General features: G+C 42.5%; 1 protein-coding gene across 1 annotated transcript; it reads right to left on the bottom strand.

Moving 5' to 3' along the window:
• Positions 1–15,383: 15,383 nt before the first annotated feature.
• HAPSTR2 (HUWE1 associated protein modifying stress responses 2) lies at positions 15,384–16,404 on the bottom strand. Its single transcript, XM_053581213.1, has one exon. It carries the CDS (start codon positions 16,371–16,373, stop codon positions 15,543–15,545), a length of 831 nt encoding a protein of 276 aa, XP_053437188.1. The 5' UTR covers positions 16,374–16,404; the 3' UTR covers positions 15,384–15,542.
• Between the last annotated feature and the right edge of the window lie 1,458 nt (positions 16,405–17,862).

Below are 17,862 nucleotides of genomic sequence, written 5' to 3'. Positions count from 1 at the left end.
GCTATAATACCAATTTTTATATTTTATTCACAATATTCTTAATCCCTATCTAGGTCCATTCCAAAAGAAGACCCAAGTTTCTCATTCAAAAATCCCACAAGAGTGTGATATATGACATGCCCTAATCCTCTTGGCCTACTTAAATCCTCTTACAGTCTCTTTCCATAACTTGTCTAAGACAAATTGGCACTTATGAAGATCCATCATACAAGGTGACCAGTTATGGGCAAGGCAAATGCTCCTTTACAATCCAAAACCAGTTTGTATTATTGTAAGAAAATCATATATACTTGTATTAAAATTATGACCCACTGAGGCAGAACTAGATAAGTCAATAATAACATGGACAAGAGCTTCAGAATAGGATATACTGACTGCACATGTAGTTTTAGGAGGGTGGCATCCCAGAAAAATACTATAGGCAGTGTAAAGCAATAGTTAAACCCAAGATCTTTGAATCTGGAAAAGCCCAAGTGAAAATCCTGGCTCTAACACATACTTAAAAGTGAGGCCCGGGGTTAGTTTGTTACCTTATATGACCCATGGTTTTTCTCATCTGTAAAATGAGAATAATAATAGACCATACCTCATAGGCTTAATACAAGGGTTACAAGACAATCATGGAAAACATTTTTCTCAATGATTGGCATATAGTAGGTGTTCATTAAACCACAGCTATTCTTGACATGACTGTCTTTCCTCATTCAATTTACTAGCTGATTTAGTAAACCAATAGGGAACATGCACTATTCTGCAGGTAGTTTGAGAACTTGGGGAAACCTATAGGACAGTGATCAGAGAGTCAGCACATAATTCCATTGTAGGAAGGATGGAATAAGCGTGACCACAGTAAGCCCAGGGTTGGGGAAATACAACATTCCTGGGATCTAGGTCTAAGTCACATTCACAGGACTGAAGAGGCTATGGGCCTGACCAGCTGCTGGGGCCTGCCAGGTATTCACAAAACCTGCCTCCCTTTTGGAGTAGAGAACTACACTAGCCAACTCAATATTCAATGGGCATAGAAGTTCAAAGAACAGACTGTGGAGCCAGACTGCTTGGGTTTTAATCTCCAATGTTCTGTATGAGTTGTTTGACTTTAGGTGTAGTTAACCTTTCTGCGCCTCAATTTTCTCCTCTGTTAATTAGGGGACAATAATGGGTCTTAATTTAGTCTAAAAACTAAACGAGTTAGTATTTGTAAAACTTCTAGAAGAGTACCTGACAAAAAGTGAGTTTTTAATAAATTTTTGTTAAAGTAAATAAAACCCATCATATTCTAGCACCATTCACTTTGTGCTGGTATCACTAGCATCCTACCCTCCAAAAGTCAACTGTTTAGGAGGGGTGATGGATTAGATGACCTTCGTACCAGCTTTGCAAGATGGCAGTAAGTAGGCCAGAGGCCAGAAAGGGAAAACGGTGAAGAAACAAGGAGTTCAAAACCTAGGACTGTACCTCACTTTTCTGGTTTACTGGCTTAATACTCCCCTGACACATGGTGACATATGGGTATCCATCACCTTTATTAGCCCTTTAACCTAAAAAGAAAAAGGCAAAGAGCATTGGACAAAACTGGAAAAGCAGTGAAGTTCATCTCTGAACCTTACTTCTCTGAGAGCACCCTCTCAACTCTCTTCTTTCTCTCCAACAGGCAAATGTTAAAACCTTTCCTTTAAAAAAAAAAAAATCCAAATGGAAACGTAGAATGTTAGGGTTAGAAGGTCTATCTCTAAGTTCTACGCCCTCATATTATAAATAAGGTCACTGATGCCCAGAAAGGGAAAGTGACTTTAGTTAAACAATCAAATTCATATTTTCTCAATCTCTTTAGAGTCAGTATCAAGTTGCATTTAGAAAAGAACAATGGTCTGCTCTCATCCCAATATTTGCTGTTTTGTAATTTTTACAGACTGGCATGCCTTCCAAGAGTTCAAGCCAAATGCCACTTCATGAGTTCTGATGTGCTGTTTGCATGGGGCATTCCAATGCAAATCAAGTGTCTTGGTCATAACATCTTGGTCTTGTTCTTCTCTCAGATTTGCATCACTAATATATGCAAGTGCTGAATAGTTCAAGGGCATCTGGGGGGTAAAACTACATAGGAAATGTTGCCCTTTCACGGTTCTATTTTATCAATGGCAGTTTAGTTACTATGGAAAGTTTCCCCAAAGCAGCATTTTTACTCCAACTGTGAACGTGAAGGATTATTAATCACATGATCTACAAATAAACTATCATGGATCACTTGTCTGAGGAGCATGAAAGCAAAGAGGTGGTAGAATCTAGAGAAAAAAAATCACCATTGAGTCCAATCCTACCCTCATTTTACATATGAAGAAACTGAAATCCAGAGAAGGCAAGTCACAGAGCTCGTTAAGGCCAGAGCAAGACTGAGGAGAATCCAGGTCCCTTCCCTCACACAAATTTGAGCATAAGTTTCAGTTTATGTGAAATTCCTTTGGCAATAAATATATGATTTGAAGTAGAAGTGAATTATGTTATCCCAAAGTATATAACTAGGATTTTGTCTAAATTAAATTCACAGTCCTTCTGTGTTAAACATGTTCCTTTCTTCCCATGGGCAGAAAAACGCTATAATTTCAGTTAAAACCATTCCAGAAATTCTGAATATGGAAAATGTATATTGTTAGGGAAGGCTAATAATAGGTTGAAATGGTACCCAAACCCTCTAGTACTAGAACAGAAACTTCCTAGAAATATTTACCGAGCACTCCTACCTGTTAATCATTTGGTAATGTTTGATTATATTCAATTCAGAATAGGGTTCTTTTTAGATAATCATACAGCATTTAGGGAAATACAATAATATAGCATTTTTATAGTACATTTTGTCCCCCAATTTTCTTAGCTAGCTGCTGGTATTTATCTACCAATGAAAACCATACATTAACACTACCGTTTGGAAGAAAATGAATAATATCTCTTGTTATAGGTCAATATTTAATGCAGCTGAAGTTTCATTCTCTCCCATTAAAATTGCTTATTTGCCTCATCTGGTTGTATATCAAATGGTAATAAGATACAGAATATATAAGGTTGTGACCCATGCTAGTAGGCTTTTTTATTTTTTTTTTGTAGAGACAGAGTCTCACTGTACAGCCCTTGGGTAGAGTGCTGTGGCGTCACACGGCTCACAACAACCTCTAACTCTTGGGCTTACGCGATTCTCTTGCCTCAGCCTCCCGAGCAGCTGGGACTACAGGCGCCACCACAACGCCCGGCTATTTTTTTGTTGCAGTTCGGCCAGGGCCGGGTTTGAACCCGCCACCCTCGGCATATGGGGCCGGCGCCCTACTCACTGAGCCACAGGCGCCGCCTCATGCTAGTAGGTTTTGCTGTTTCTAGGGGATTTTGTTGTTAATTGGTTGCATTGTATGTCAGATCTTATTCTTCTACACCGTTGTTAAGGCTGATGATTCTTCAGCACACCATTGAAAAGAGAGCAACTAGAAGAAGTTTCGCCAAAACAAGGTACTAGGAGCAAAATTTCCTGGGGCAGAGTAATGGTTTTTACCTTTAAGGTTTGGAAAAGAAAATGCATTCCATCCTATCATTGAGTATAAAAAAAGAGTGTTTTATCAGGAAAGGGGAAGGGAAAAAAGCTACTACTCAACTTGAAATTCTGTACTGATTTCAGAGGTGTCAGGTTAGAACACATTCGTGGAAATAGAAAACTGACTAAAATGAAGAAATTACTCTTGCCACCTTCAAGTAATGACCTGCCCTATGGAACTATACATACCTTACTTCTGATAAACATCCCCTTTAGCTAATCAGTGTAAGACTGTAAGTGAAATTCTATGCTAATCTCTCTAAGGGAGCTCACCTTTTGAACCAATGGGGGAATTATTTTGCAACGTGAATAATCCTTCTCTAATTTATCTATTGTCAGTGGTTGCATTTTTGTTTATCAAACTTCTTAACAGGAAGATAGCCTACTTATCACTTGTTCTTCAGCAATTGAAGGATAGGATGTGGGGGAAGCAGAAAAGCAGGGCAGAGGCAAGATGAGGACACTGGCCAGGAAGTGGAAATCCCCAGGTTAACCCAGCTCTACCACTCCCAAAAGATCATGGGCAAGTCAGTATATCTTTCTGGGCCTCAGTCTCTTTATATAGTCAGATAATCTATGAGCACCAAATGTAACCATCTGCACAAAAGCTCTTGGTAAACGGCACAATTCTGGGCAAATCAAGTTGGTAATTACTAAGGTATGTCTCCTACTCCCCCTTCCAAAGCCAGCAATGGAAATGAGAATCGGCAATTCTGTAACAGGAAAGTCTCACATCAAACAACATGATTTTAATCAAATAGCCTATGTCTGCAGCCCTGACTTGACTAGGAAAAGAATGCAGTCGGTAACATCAGCGAAGCCACCTTAGATTGGAGTTAACTTAGCCTGTGTGGAGTCTCTGGCAGTGGCACCAAGGGGCCTATTGTGGAAACAGAAATGTTTCATTCCAGGCTAACTCAGTGTGGAAAAGTATATGCCCATAACACCCAGGTGATCAGTGAACCCAAGCTGTTTTAGGATCTATCTCAAATGTGGTCCTGTATGTTATGTCAGGAGTAATGCTTTGATTAATTGATTTGAAAATACTAGGCCGGATGTAGTGGCTCATGCCTGTAGTCCTAGCACTCTGGGAGGCCGAAGTAGGTTGATTGCTTTGAGCTCAGCAGTTAGAGACCAACCGGAGCAAGAGTGAGACCCTGTCTCTATTAAAAATAGAAAAAACTAGTCAGCCTTAAGGAGGCTGAGGCAAGAGGATGGCTTGAGCCCAAGAGTTTGAGGTTGTAGATGCCACAGAACTCTACCTAGGGCAACAGAGTGAGACTCTGTCTCAAAAAAAAAGGAAGGGAAGGGAAGAGAACGGAAGGGGAGAGGAGGGGAGGGGAGGGGAGGAGAGGGGCGAGGAAGGGAAGGGAAAATACTGATCCTTTAAGCCCAAGTCAAGTTACCTCTTCCACAACCAGCCCCTGAATCCTATCAGTTGGAATTAATCTCTCCCTACTGTGCCCCAAATACACGTGGAGCACCTCTAGTGCAGCACTCATTCACATTTAGTTTATCTTTGACTTCGTGTGTGTGCATGTGTGAGCTCGTGTGTGCATGTATGGCTGTATACTGACTCACAAAAATATAGGCTCCTTGAGGACAGAAACCATGCCTTAGTCATCACTGTATATAATTCACAGCATCTCTCACGTTACCTTAGACATAGTAGTTGCCCAATAACACTACTGACTATTAAAGCAAATGAGAATCATACATTTACTGTTGATTGAATACTGAGATATTTCCTTTCATTCTGTTCCCTAAAGCTATCTGCTTCAAGCTGTAAGAAGCTCTCCTTTTTTTTTTAATCCTATAATTTAGAGAACAAGTCTATGGAGTAACACCTGACATATTTTGGAAAAAATGGGAAAGTTGGTGTTTAGCATAAGAAATAATCATGGTTCTTAAAATAAAGTGGTTGATGATCTCAGATTTGAAAACAAGGATTCCCAGTCTGGAAAGAGATGAGTACAGCAGTGTTGTTAAATTCCTTAAGGGAGTTCATGTATTCAAATTATCACAATCCTTTATCTCAGTTGGAGGCTAGGACAGTCCTGTCCAATTCAGGAGCTACTATCCACATGTGCCTATTGAGCACATGAAATGTGCCAAGACTGGCTCTGTGCCTATACCTCAGCGGCTGGGGCACCAGCATACACTGGAGCTGGTGGGTTCGAATCCAGCCTGGGCCTGCCAAACAACAATGACAACTACAACCAAAAAAAATACTTAGGTGTTGTGGCAGCTGTAGTCCCAGCTACTTGGGAGGCTGAGGCAAGAGAATTGATTAAGCCCAAGAGTTTGAGGTTGCTGTGAGCCACAGCACTCTACCAAGGGTGACATAGTGAGACTCTGTCTCAAAAATAAAAAAGAAGAAAAGAAATGTGCCAGGACTGAATTGAGATATACTATAAATGCAAAACATATACTGGATGTCAAGACTTAGGCTGAGATTTGTAAAAAGAACATTACATATATAATTAATAATTTTATGTTGATTGCATGTTGAAATAATATGTTTTGTTATATTGGGTTAAATAAAACATATTGTGAAAACCAATTCACCTGTTTCTTTTTCATATTTTTAGTGTGGCTATGAAAAAAATTAGAATTACATACATGGCTTACATTGTATTTCCACTGGAGAGACACTTGCTTAAAATGACCAAGGAAATAAGAATGATCTACAAATAAGCTAAAACTCTCACCTCACCAGAAAAAAGTCTCTATCCTTAAAACAACCTCCATGCTAATAAGTAGCACAGCCACCATCTCCTTTTAAGGCTGACTGGCCCCCCAAATCAGAGCCATGGCACAAAATATTTGAATCCATACCTGAGCTAGGAATAGGAGTTCTCAGTGAAGGCCTTCTAAGCAGAGAAGAAGATTATAAAATTTATATGAGTTATAAGTCAATAATATAAGGCATTTTTAAAGTTTCTGAACAATGAACCCTTAATTTGACTGTGCTGGCATGATGCCACAACAAACTGAAAAAAAAGTAAAATAAAATCCAAATGTTTTATGCGAGGTAGCACAGTTCTTTGCATTCTAACAGTGTTTGATGAATCGAATTGAATTTGGAAGGGGTTGCCTAACTAAACTTGATCTCTTTTTAAGCTGAAATCAATGTAAGCAGTGTATGTCCATATACAACCCTTAAACTCTTCACTGAGTCAACTGACATGCACCATGGGTAGACACTGTGCTCTCTTAGCCCTTTATGTAGCATCTACTGGATCCACTGGCTTCTACAGGGCTGAAATAAACTAGACCTTTGCTGAAATAAATACTTTTCAACAATTTTTTTGAGACAGAGTCTCACTCAGTTGCCCTGGGTAGAGTGCCGTGGCATCATGGCACAGCAAACTCAAATTCTTGGACTCAAGTGATTCTTTTGCCTTGGCCTCCCAAGCAGCTGGGACTATAGGCCCCCGCCACAACACGGAGCTATTTTTTTTTTTTGCAGTTTTTTTTTCTTTTTGGGCTGGGGCTGGGTTTGAACTCACCACCTCCAGCATATGGGGCCGGCACCCTACTCCTTTGAGCCACAGGCGCTGCCCTGCAGCTATTTTTTTTTTTTTTTGGATATAGGGTCTTGCTCTTGCTCAGGCTGGTCTCAAACTCCTGAGCTCAAGCTATCTGCCCGCCTCGGCCTCCCAATGTGCTGGAATTACAGGTATGAGCCACCATGCCCAGCCAGAAATAAATACTTTCTTCTATCCATTTCACCTAAAGCAGGAGGGCTCCTGTGGCATGGCCCCTGTGAACAGCATCAGAACAAAGCCTCAGAATATTGCATTCACCTGCAGGAGTTAAATTTTATCATCCATGAGGATTTGGGTTCCATGCATATGCCACGTGAAACTAGAGTATTAAAAAGAGTCTTTAAGTAATAGGAAGAACTGATTATTAAGTAAATGGAATGTAAATATTGAAAGAACATTCTTATTAAATTGCACAGAATTCCGCTTATAACATGAAAAGTCAAAAGCAGCATCAACAGATCTACTCAGTTGATTTGGTGAAATTCAAAAGAAAAACTATTCAACCCAGGCATATGGCATTGTGAAAACAGACTAAGCGGTTGATTGATCCATCTATTTTCAGCAAGTTGTATAGATATCCTTCCTCTGCAGGCTATTGCCTTCAAAAAGGCAAAAATTCAATCAGATACAGTAAAATGGAGATGGTCACAGTGACCCAGCAACCTCTGTCCAAACTTTACCCATATGAGAACGTTCTTAAACTGGTTGTTCTGAATGAGACCCAAATCTATTTATATATTTTCCTAGTTTTCTTTATCACCTCCTTGTGTACCATTGAGCAGTTTTTGAGGACACAAGCCACTATTACAATGTTGTCAAGGCTCTTCTCATTTTCTAGTTCAAATCCTTGTTCATGCTGTTTGCTAAGTACTTGTTCCCTGTGACAGCTTTCAGCCAAACAGAACACACTGAATGCTACATTCCAAACCACTCCGTCCTGCTGGGCTCTGAGTAAAACAACCTCTTCAAACTCCATCATCTGAACTTTTCACAAGGAACAATCTCCCTCAGACAATTCCATACTATCCGTGAAACTGGGACTCAGGGAAGAGGTGACATCACAGGCTTCCCCCTCTGGCCAAGGTCATGACCACCAAAGTTGAGAGGCTCCCACGTGGTTTGGCACATGATTTTCTTAACAATCTAACATTTTCCCCAACTTTCCCATAAGCTTCCCATTTAAGACATTCACACTTAAACAGAAAATTGGGTTCTGGTGTCAAGAAAGCCTGGGATTTCAAGAAGTAAAGACTGAGAAAATTGCAGCTGCGGTCTCTTTTAGTAGAAGGGTAGATGTAAGATGTACTATATAACACACGCCTATGTGATGATTTGGGATAGTATATCAGAAAACATAGAAACAAAAGGTATTACATCAAACCAAGAGACTGGAAAAGGTGTTGGGTTTTTTTGTTTTTTTTTAAGGCAGGCAGAAAAAAGGCAAGAGAAAAAAAATGAGAAAAAGATAAAGGACTTAGATTTTACTTTTTTAAGGGTCTGAAGCCAAGGTTTGGAGATGAGAGTTTTGCAAAACTCAGGAGAACTATTCCACTGCGATGGGATAATCAGCCTGTCTGCAGTGAGCAGTCAGACTACAACAGGAGAGCCGCACACTCAGGCACACGCACGGGAATCTTGGGCTCTTTTCAGAAAGACCTGCCTGGCAGCTCCTGAAGAAGGCTCTGGACTCTAAAAGTTTTGCTTTGGGGTGTTTTGTTTTGTTTTTTTTTAATATAAAGAGCAGTTCATAGATCCAGGATGGTCTTCATTTCAGTTCTCACCAGAGTTGGGGCACATGGACTCAGTGGCCTTCTAAGTCTTCCTGTAGTCCAATGAGTCTATGAATTCCTCTATCTATGTAACATTCTCCTGCTCAACTCAATTTTGGAAAAGAAAATTGCCCCCAAAAGGGGACATCAGGCTGTAATATGCCCCTTAAGCATTCACAATTATTTGGGTTTTCATTGTTGACCTGCGGAGCAAGATGGAACCAAGAGAGACAGAAAGTGAGACAGTGCTGTGCACATCCATTCCATCCTATGAGGTGCTGTGCCACGCCTATCTAGTGAGCATGCTGGACCAGAATTGTTTGAATTTGGCAGTCCTTATTACAATGGGTTCCACCAGTCAGACAATAGCTGATTAAAACAAGAAGATCAAAGAAGGTTAGCGTTATCACTGCCTATTAAATTACACCACAGAGCAGAAAGTACCAGAGCTTGTGGGGACCTTAAAGATCATCAAACCACAACTAACTCCTTTATTTCATATACCATGCATAAAAAGGGCCCAGAAAAGAAACTGACTTGCTCATGGACAGTTTGGGGGAAAATCAAGGCTTAAACTGAGATCCCAGGTGCTTGCCACAGACACCTGGCAATCTTGTCTACAAATGAGAATGTTGACAACTTAATTGCTATGTTTCTTGGGAGAAACATGGTTAGTGTCCCATAGAATAAAACTATTCCATTGAAGTTTTGAGTTTTCCTTCCCCTAATGTAATTTTATGACAAAAACTTTTTTCATGAGAAAACATAAAAGTAGAGTATAATATTGAATATGCTTTGTCAGGCTACACATGTAACCATGAAGATTCTTATATCCCTTTCTAGGGAAGCGAACCCATTGGGATAAGAATGAAAAGTTTACAGACTAGTGGTTCTGACCAAGAAGCAAACTGATGATTACAATGCTGAATCCAAAATGGAGACTGTGGGGGCCATTTATGCTTGAAGGACAAGAAGGTGTCAAAAAAATAAAGGTAAACATTTAGGCTGTTTCCACACCAACCCAGGAATGGATTAACAAGCTGTGGTATATGTATACCATGGAATACTATTCAGCCATTAAAAAAAAATGGAGACTTTACATCCTTCGTATTAACCTGGATGGAAGTGGAAGACATTATTCTTAGTAAAGCATCACAAGAATGGAGAAGCATGAATCCTATGTACTCAATTTTGATATGATGACAATTAATGACAATTAAGGTTATGGGGGGGGAAGCAGAAAGAGGGAAGGAGGGAGGGGGGTGGGGCCTTGGTGTGTGTCACACTTTATGGGGGCAAGACATGATTGCAAGAGGGACTTTACCTAACAATTGCAATCAGTGTAACCTGGCTTATTGTACCCTCAATGAATCCCCAACAATAAAAAATAAATAAATAAATAAAGGTAAAACCTGAGGTGAGCTTTTAAGGCTGAGTGGGAGTTAAGCAAGCAAAGGAGGGCATTTTAGACCAAGGGAGCAACAAGGTCAAAGGGCTGAAAGGCAGAGATGAGAGAAAGTTCAGGAAACTTCAAGTGGTCCAATTTGGCTGGTGGCTAGAGTGCAGTTGTGGTGGCAAGGGGTCACCTGCACTCCCTGAACACACAATTCCAACAGCTTCTCCAAGTAAACACAATATATAGTACAAAGAGTATGCTTACCACACCAGAATGCTTCATGATACAAGTTCCCAGTCCCACCTGACCATTAATATATTAATTATAAGGTCATACACACTATAATGAGGCAAAGTGCAGTAAAGGGAGCAATGGACAGGAACTTACCAATAAGTCACTGTGGCCCTTCCTAGTGAGGTCAGCTGCCCCATTTGTTAAATGAGTAGTTGACCCTGCCCTGATAGTCCTTAAAGTCCCCTTGTCACTTTATTTTGGAAGGACTCCACCATGCATACATTACTAGAAGATCAAATGTAAAGGTCTATAAAACTCCACAAACCTCAAGCTGATCAGCAACTAATCCTCCCCTAATGCCTACTCTGGCATCATTTCATAAAAGGCAATGCAATCTAACTGCATTGTTTCCTATCAGTTCATAAATGATTCTTATTAGAAATCAGAATGAATTAGATGAATAAAATACTCATCTAGAAGTTCAGAAATCAAAGCCTTCTCTTGGGCTCCTGTAAAAGGAAAAGCAATAGGCCAGGTGTGGTGGCTCACAACTATAGTCCCAGGAGGGAGTGAGGAGGGAGGATAGCTTGAAGCCAGGAGTTTGAGACCAGCTTGGGCAGTCTGAAGCCAAGAGTTTGAGACCAGCCTGGGCAACACAGCAAAACCTCATCTCTATTTTTTTTTTTTAATTAGCCAGGTGTGGTGGCGTATGCTTGTAGTCCCAGCTTCTTGACAGGCTAAGGCAGCAGGACTGCTTAAAACCAGGAGTCCAAGGTTACAGTGAGTTGTGATCATGCCACTGTGCTGCAGCCTGGGTGGCAGAACAAAACACTGTCTCTAAAAATAAAAAAATAATAAAACAAGGGAATTTCATTTTTTAACTCGTTTTTGCCTCAGTCTTATGGGTGCTCCTATAAAGAAAATGTATGAAATATGCAAAGTGAGGGTGGCGCCTGTGGCTCAGTGAGTAGGGCGCCGGCCCCATATACCGAGGGTGGCGGGTTCAAACTCGGCCCCGGCCAAACTGCAACCAAAAAATAGCCGGGCGTTGTGGCGGGCGCCTGTAGTCCCAGCTACTCGGGAGGCTGAGGCAAGAGAATCGCGTAAGCCCAGGAGGTGGAGGTTGCTGTGAGCTGTGTGAGGCCACGGCACTCTACCCAGGGCCATAAAGTGAGACTCTGTCTCTACAAAAAAAAAAAAAAAAGAAATATGCAAAGTGACCACAAAGGTAATATCTACACATAGGCAGATTCACATTAAGCCTACACAGAAAGTTTATCAATAATAATAAACTTAAAATTACATCCTTGAATCGATCACAAGTCTCACAGAGTTAGGGTAAGTTTTCAGACTTCACAGCACATCACAATTACCCAGACCTACTCCCAAAAGCAAGTAGCTTTGGGGAACTTCCCACTGAAATTTTAATTCATCAGAGGAACAATTACAAAATTGTGAGTTTCACAAAACTCTTAGGAGATTCTCATGAGAGGTGGCCATGGGACCATCCAAACTTTGCAAAAACCTGAATCTAATAGTTAGGAATGAGGGAAAGGGCACACAGGAGGAAAACATGTAGAAATTAAGGTATTCGCTTCAGGTGCCTTCCTGGGCAGTAAGTAAACAGAGACTGAGGGAAGGGGGAATAGCTATACCTGGGTCTGGGTGGAGACCTACTCTTCCACTCATTAAATATTTATTGTATGCTCATATATATCAAGCACTGTACTGGGCACTGTGGATTACACAAGTAAACAAGACAAGTGGCTCGGTGCCCGTAGCTCAGGGGTTAGGGTGCCAGCCACATACACTGGGGCTGGTGGATTCGAACCTGGCCTGGGCCTGCTAAACAACAATGACAATAACAACAACAAAATAGCCGGGCACTGTGGCGGGCACCTGAAGTCCCAGATACTTGGGAGACTGAAGCAAGAGAATTGCTTAAGCCCAAGAGTTTGAGGTTGCTGTGAGCTGTGATGCCAAGGCACTATACCAAGGACAACATAGTGAGACTCTGCCTAAAAAAAAAACAAGACAAGGTTCCTGCTCTCATATTTAACCATGATCGTCTCTTGCAAACCTCTCTACCTACCTGTTAAAATTACTGCAGTTGCTCAGTCAATCCTGTAGCCCAAGATACCCCAATGATGCCACTGAAGAAGAACTCTTGAGCACCAGAAGCAGGAAGAATGAAAACAACAACCCAACAAAAAGCATGCCTATTCTTGTTTCTCCAAGACTGGGCCTCCAAGAGATACTGCAGCTGGGAAGAAAGGTTTTCTTAGCCTCTAGAAGCACTGCAGAACCCCCTGGAGGTGCTTTCTGCCTCATAAAGGTTTGTAGTGTGGGAGGTTGGGTTGAATAAAGGTTTCTCAGACTAAGCCTTGTCAAGGTAAACATCTCCCCAACCTGGGTTAACCAAATGGCAATGTCCCCAGTAAAGTACATCCCAGAGGGAAACTCTACCCTGTCCCTACCCTCAGTGTCTCCCTTTTGGACAAAACAGGCATCCTGCCAAACTAATCTCCGTAAAGCACAGGGCAGGTGGTACTACCTCCTGCCCCAGGATAGATTCTAAAGTACTGGGTGGGTATTTGAGATCCTCTAACACTTTGGCCCATACTTCCCCTTACCCACTTCCTGTGATCCCCTGAATCCACTTTACCGTTTTTTCCTTCTCAAACTTTGTTAGATATCTTTCTTTTGGTATCCCTACATACTCCCTTCCTGTTTTTCTAGGCCCAGTTCAAATACTACCTTTTCTAGAATCTGTGACCCTCTTGGCAAAGAAAGCCTCTGTTCTCTGAAGTCTGCACTTGAGAAATGGGCACTTTTCCCATGGTCAGAAGAACTTTCTTGGCTACATAATTCATCTTCCAAGGCAGAATGTTCTCTTTGAGAATAAGGATTGATCTTATGCTTTTGTATATCCCTTATCGGGATTTAGCACACTGCCCACTCTCTGTGGAGCACCTCAATAGCAACTTTTTATTATATCAGGGAATTTGTTTCATTTCGTTGTATTATTTTAATGCATAGGTCAGTTACAAATCTACTCCCAAGGCCATGCTAATCAAGTAGAAACAACTTTCTGATACGAACATAAAGGCAAAGTTTCACTAATCTATACATTTTTTAGGCACTATATGAGGAGTCTCTGGAGAGATTTGGGCTTTTTATTTTATTTACTTATTTATTTTTTGAAAAAGAGTCTCACTTTTTTTTTTTTTTTTTGAGATAAGAGTCTCGTATGTCGCCCTTGGTAGAGTGCCGTGGCGTTACAATTCACAAAAACCTCAAACTCTTGGGCTTAAGTGATTCTCTTGCCTCAGCCTCCCAAGTAGCTGGGTCTACAGGTGCCTACACAATGGCTGGTTATTTTTTTTAGAGATGGGGTCTGGCTCTTGCTCAGGCTGGTCTCGAACTCCTCACCTCAGCCTCCCAGAGTGCTAGGTTTACAAGCATGAGCCACCACGCCTGGCCTGGGCTTTTTAACTTTCCTCCACTTTCCTCTACTTTCTCCATCACTTTCACTCCACCCCACCTTCATTCAAAACCACTTAAGCCTTTTAAGTGTCCTAGGACCTTCTCTTCCAAGCTCATTCTACCCTTACTCCCATCCTGATATTCTTTCAGGGTAGAGGAGGTAGATCTTTCTCATTGCAAAGTGCATCCCTCAGGCAATTTCAGGAGTCCAAGGCTAGGTGCCCTAATATCCAGAGTGGTGAATTTGAGTACTAATGAGCTCAACAAATTTATAATACAAGATCTGTGCTAGTTAGGCAAATTTCAAATATAGAACAGTAGCTTCCAGCTCAAGCACAGAGATTCTACTTGCTGATTTCTAAATTTATCTGTTTTGCTGCTTTTTCTAAAGCATAATGGGTTTTAACATTTTACGGATTTTTATTTCTAGACAAGGAAGAACATTTATTGAGTACTTTTAGGTGCCAAGTATTGTGCTAGACGGTTAAAATAGAGACTTCATCTGACCCTCACAATGACCTTAGGAGACACACAGTTCTATTTTACAGACGAAAACCTGAGGTCAATAAACATTAAGTAACTCACCCAAAATCATGCAGTTACACATTCGTGGAGCTAGGATTTCCACTACTGGTCCTCTTAATACAAACCTCATACTCTTTTAGTTACACCAAGCTGTATGTACCCTTAATTAAAACCCAGAAATTCATTCTGACTACATAGTCTTCCACTTCAAAACAAAGATCAAAAAAGATGTGACCTCAGAAAAAGGAATTTTTTAGATTCCTTAAAAAAGGCGCACCACCGGGCCTTTATCTTATTTTAGCAGGATCTCAAGTGCTGTGTTAGTTTTCCTAAAAAGTGCACTAAATTGACTCAGGTCAAGTATTGCCCATCCAACTGTATGGCAGGTCCTTTTTCTACCATCACATAATCACCAAAATTGTCTTATTTTTCAAAATAAAAAAAAATCACAGCCGAGTCACTAATTATGTATTACTTTCACCATTTCTTTCTAGAAATTAAGTGCATGGCACAGTGGAGTAAGAATGGAAGACTCCAGATTTCACAATGATGTCAAATTCTACATAACCAACCAAAGATAAAAGTATTCTATATCCAAGTAAATACTTGCTATGTCCCTTCCCTTTAAGAATTTTAAATAAGGTAACAGTTATTCATTCAACAAACATTTATTGAGCTCCAGAAAATGTGTGCTAGGTGCTAAGGAAATATAACTGTGAACAAGATAAACCAGGCTGTGGCTTCGACCTGATACTTTCGCTTTCCTTGCTGACTACTACATGACATTTGATATTCTCTGCCAGAATTTTGTTTTTTTGGAAAGTCAGAGTCATATGAGGCCTCTTCTGGCATATTTATAAAGTTTCTTTATGGCAAATTGATAGAAATCTTTAACTTAGAGAAGGAAGAAAGATAGTCTAGGATAGTCAGCATCCTTTCAACAAACATGTTGAAGGTCAAGTTAGCTCTTAAGCAAAATGGTGGCTGGCGGCCAACAAGGCAGTTTAGACCATTCGGTTGCGCTTTTGAGTTGGGGAGTCTGCGATGTCGTCACTGCACTGGGTCGTGGTGCGCTTGCGGTTTCCCCCATTGTCCACGCTGAGGGCCAGTTCTTCTGACTGGAGGAGGTTCAAGTCGTCCTCGAAGACGCTACTTTTTCGGTGCCCATTGCTGGCCACGGGGCTATCTTGAGGCGGGGAGCCAGGGTCACTTGCTTGCATGCTGATGCTGGCCATGGCACCGTTAAGGCAGTGGAGGGCGATGGCCTCATGGAAGGGTTGCAGGTCGACGTCCACTGATGAGCTGGACTCAGTGACCGCAGCTTGGCTTGGGGTCCCAGCGGGAGGCTTCGGGAGCGTTCTGCTTGCGAGGGGCGCTGGAGGAGCAGGAGGCACTTTGCCGCACAGAAAGCTAATTAAGTCTTCGCGACGAATAACGCTCCGGCCCTTTTTCACCCACTCCAACACATCTTTGATGCGACGCTGGTAGCCAACCTGGACGCCCAGGTCAAAACTTCGTTGGTGGGCATCTCCACTCTCTTTATAGAGGCTGGTCACGGCCATGGCTGCGTTCTGGAAGGGATCCCAAACGGAGAATTCTGGCTCTTGGCACTCAGAATCCTTGTACAGCTGGGCCACAGCGGTGGCCGAGGTCTGGAAGAGATGCCACAGCTTCTGCTGCTCGCTCTTGAGCCCCGCCGCCTCAGGGGCCGCTTCCTCCTGAAGCTCGGGGGCCAGCTCCTCTTCTCGCTCGACCTCGGCCAGGCACTGACGTTCCCACTTTGAGAACCAGTGGTCCGCGACCTCCGCCTCGCCCTCCCTCTGCTGCTCCTCCATCCTCCTCCTCCTGCTCTGCTTCCTCACCTACTGCTTGGGCTCCCCTGCTTCCGCGACCGCCGGCTCCTCCGCGTGCGCCGGCGGGCGGACTGGCGCGCAGGCGACAGGGGCCCTGAGGCCAACTGCTACAGCGCGCGCCGCCGGCGGCCTGGGTGCACGCCCCGCCCCGCCCCGCCCCGCCCCTCCGGGCCAGCCCCTGGCAACGCCGTGGTCGCTACCTTCGCGACCGCGGAGATAACCCCGCAGCCGCCAGTGTCGCCGCGCTGCCCTCTTCCGGCCACACGGTGTGCTCTTACAGCCCCCCCATGGCGCCGCGGCCTCCCCGCCGCCGCTGCCGCCGCCACCGCATACTGGGTCGCCGCTACCGCTGCGGCCCGGAGGCGTGTTCCCAGCCCGTTTGCACCGCCGACTGCAGCACCGAGAACTCGGAGGGGGCCGGCAGGAGCGCTACCTCAATGCGGCGCTTGCCTACCGCTTGGCCCCCTTTTCACACATTTTTGAGGACTTGACAGTTTCATCCAATGAGCTGAACAAATTCTGTGTTGCCAGAGAGGATTATGGGGCAACTTCTTGGTGTCGTCGATCCTACCCAGGGCGCCGATGGGGAGGTCCCGGGGATAGAATGCAAAGATTGTGGCCCTCGTGGGTAGGCAGGCAGTCCGGACCCCAGCAATGTTCTCCACACAGCAGGTGCCTGAGAAAAGTGTTTTCCATGGACCAAAGCAATATTTTGTAGAGGAAAAAAAAAAATCACGTCAAGAAAAACTCTTGTCCCTGCCGTCCCTTTTCTTGGGCCTCAGTTTCCTCACGTGTCCAACAAGTTCGGCGGATTAGGTCTCTGGAAAGCACTTCCAGTTGTGATCAAGAACTTTTGTGCTGTTCCTGCAAAGCACTTGTTGGGGGCTAGTTGCAGACTTGGTAAATTCTACGAGTTAACAGCAGAAATGTCATTGATCCCCTCCCACCCCTGTATTCTTGCAAAGGTTTTCTCATTAAGTAAAATGGGGTGGGGGTTCTGTATGGACTACTCTCAAATATTGAAAATTATTCCAAGATGAAGGGGCAAAAAAAAAAAAAAAAAAAAAAAAGTAGAAAGCCCAAACACAGGATTTTCTAATCTAAGTGTAAGGTTCAGTCCCTTTTAGGAAAGAAAGAAAAAAAAGTACCTATTTTCCAACACCCTAAAAATTCTAGCTAGTTAAACCTCATAATAACACCAAAACTAAGCTAAAACGGTTTGGGAAGCTAACATCTTTTCCTTGGGTTCAATAAAAAATCCTTGTAATGATGCAATCCTTTTTCCAGTGCAGACAATTCCACAGAAAACTATATTGAAAAAGAAAAACTATCACTGAGCTAAAGGTAACATCAAAATGGGAGGAACTAACATGCAATCATTTTTAAGATTTAGAGAAAAAAGTTAGACTGTCACAGTTTTTGTTGTGGAATATTTGCTAACTATCCAGAAAGCCTTACAAACAACAACAAA

This window comes from Nycticebus coucang, chromosome X, assembly GCF_027406575.1.
Source record: "Nycticebus coucang isolate mNycCou1 chromosome X, mNycCou1.pri, whole genome shotgun sequence".
Taxonomy (NCBI): domain Eukaryota; kingdom Metazoa; phylum Chordata; class Mammalia; order Primates; family Lorisidae; genus Nycticebus; species Nycticebus coucang.
This window is presented reverse-complemented; position numbering and strand designations above follow the sequence as displayed.

Coding starts and splice junctions, on each gene's coding strand:
- HAPSTR2 (XM_053581213.1), bottom strand. CDS start 16,373: ATGGAGGAGCAGCAGAGGGAGGGCGAGGCGGAGGTCGCGGACCACTGG.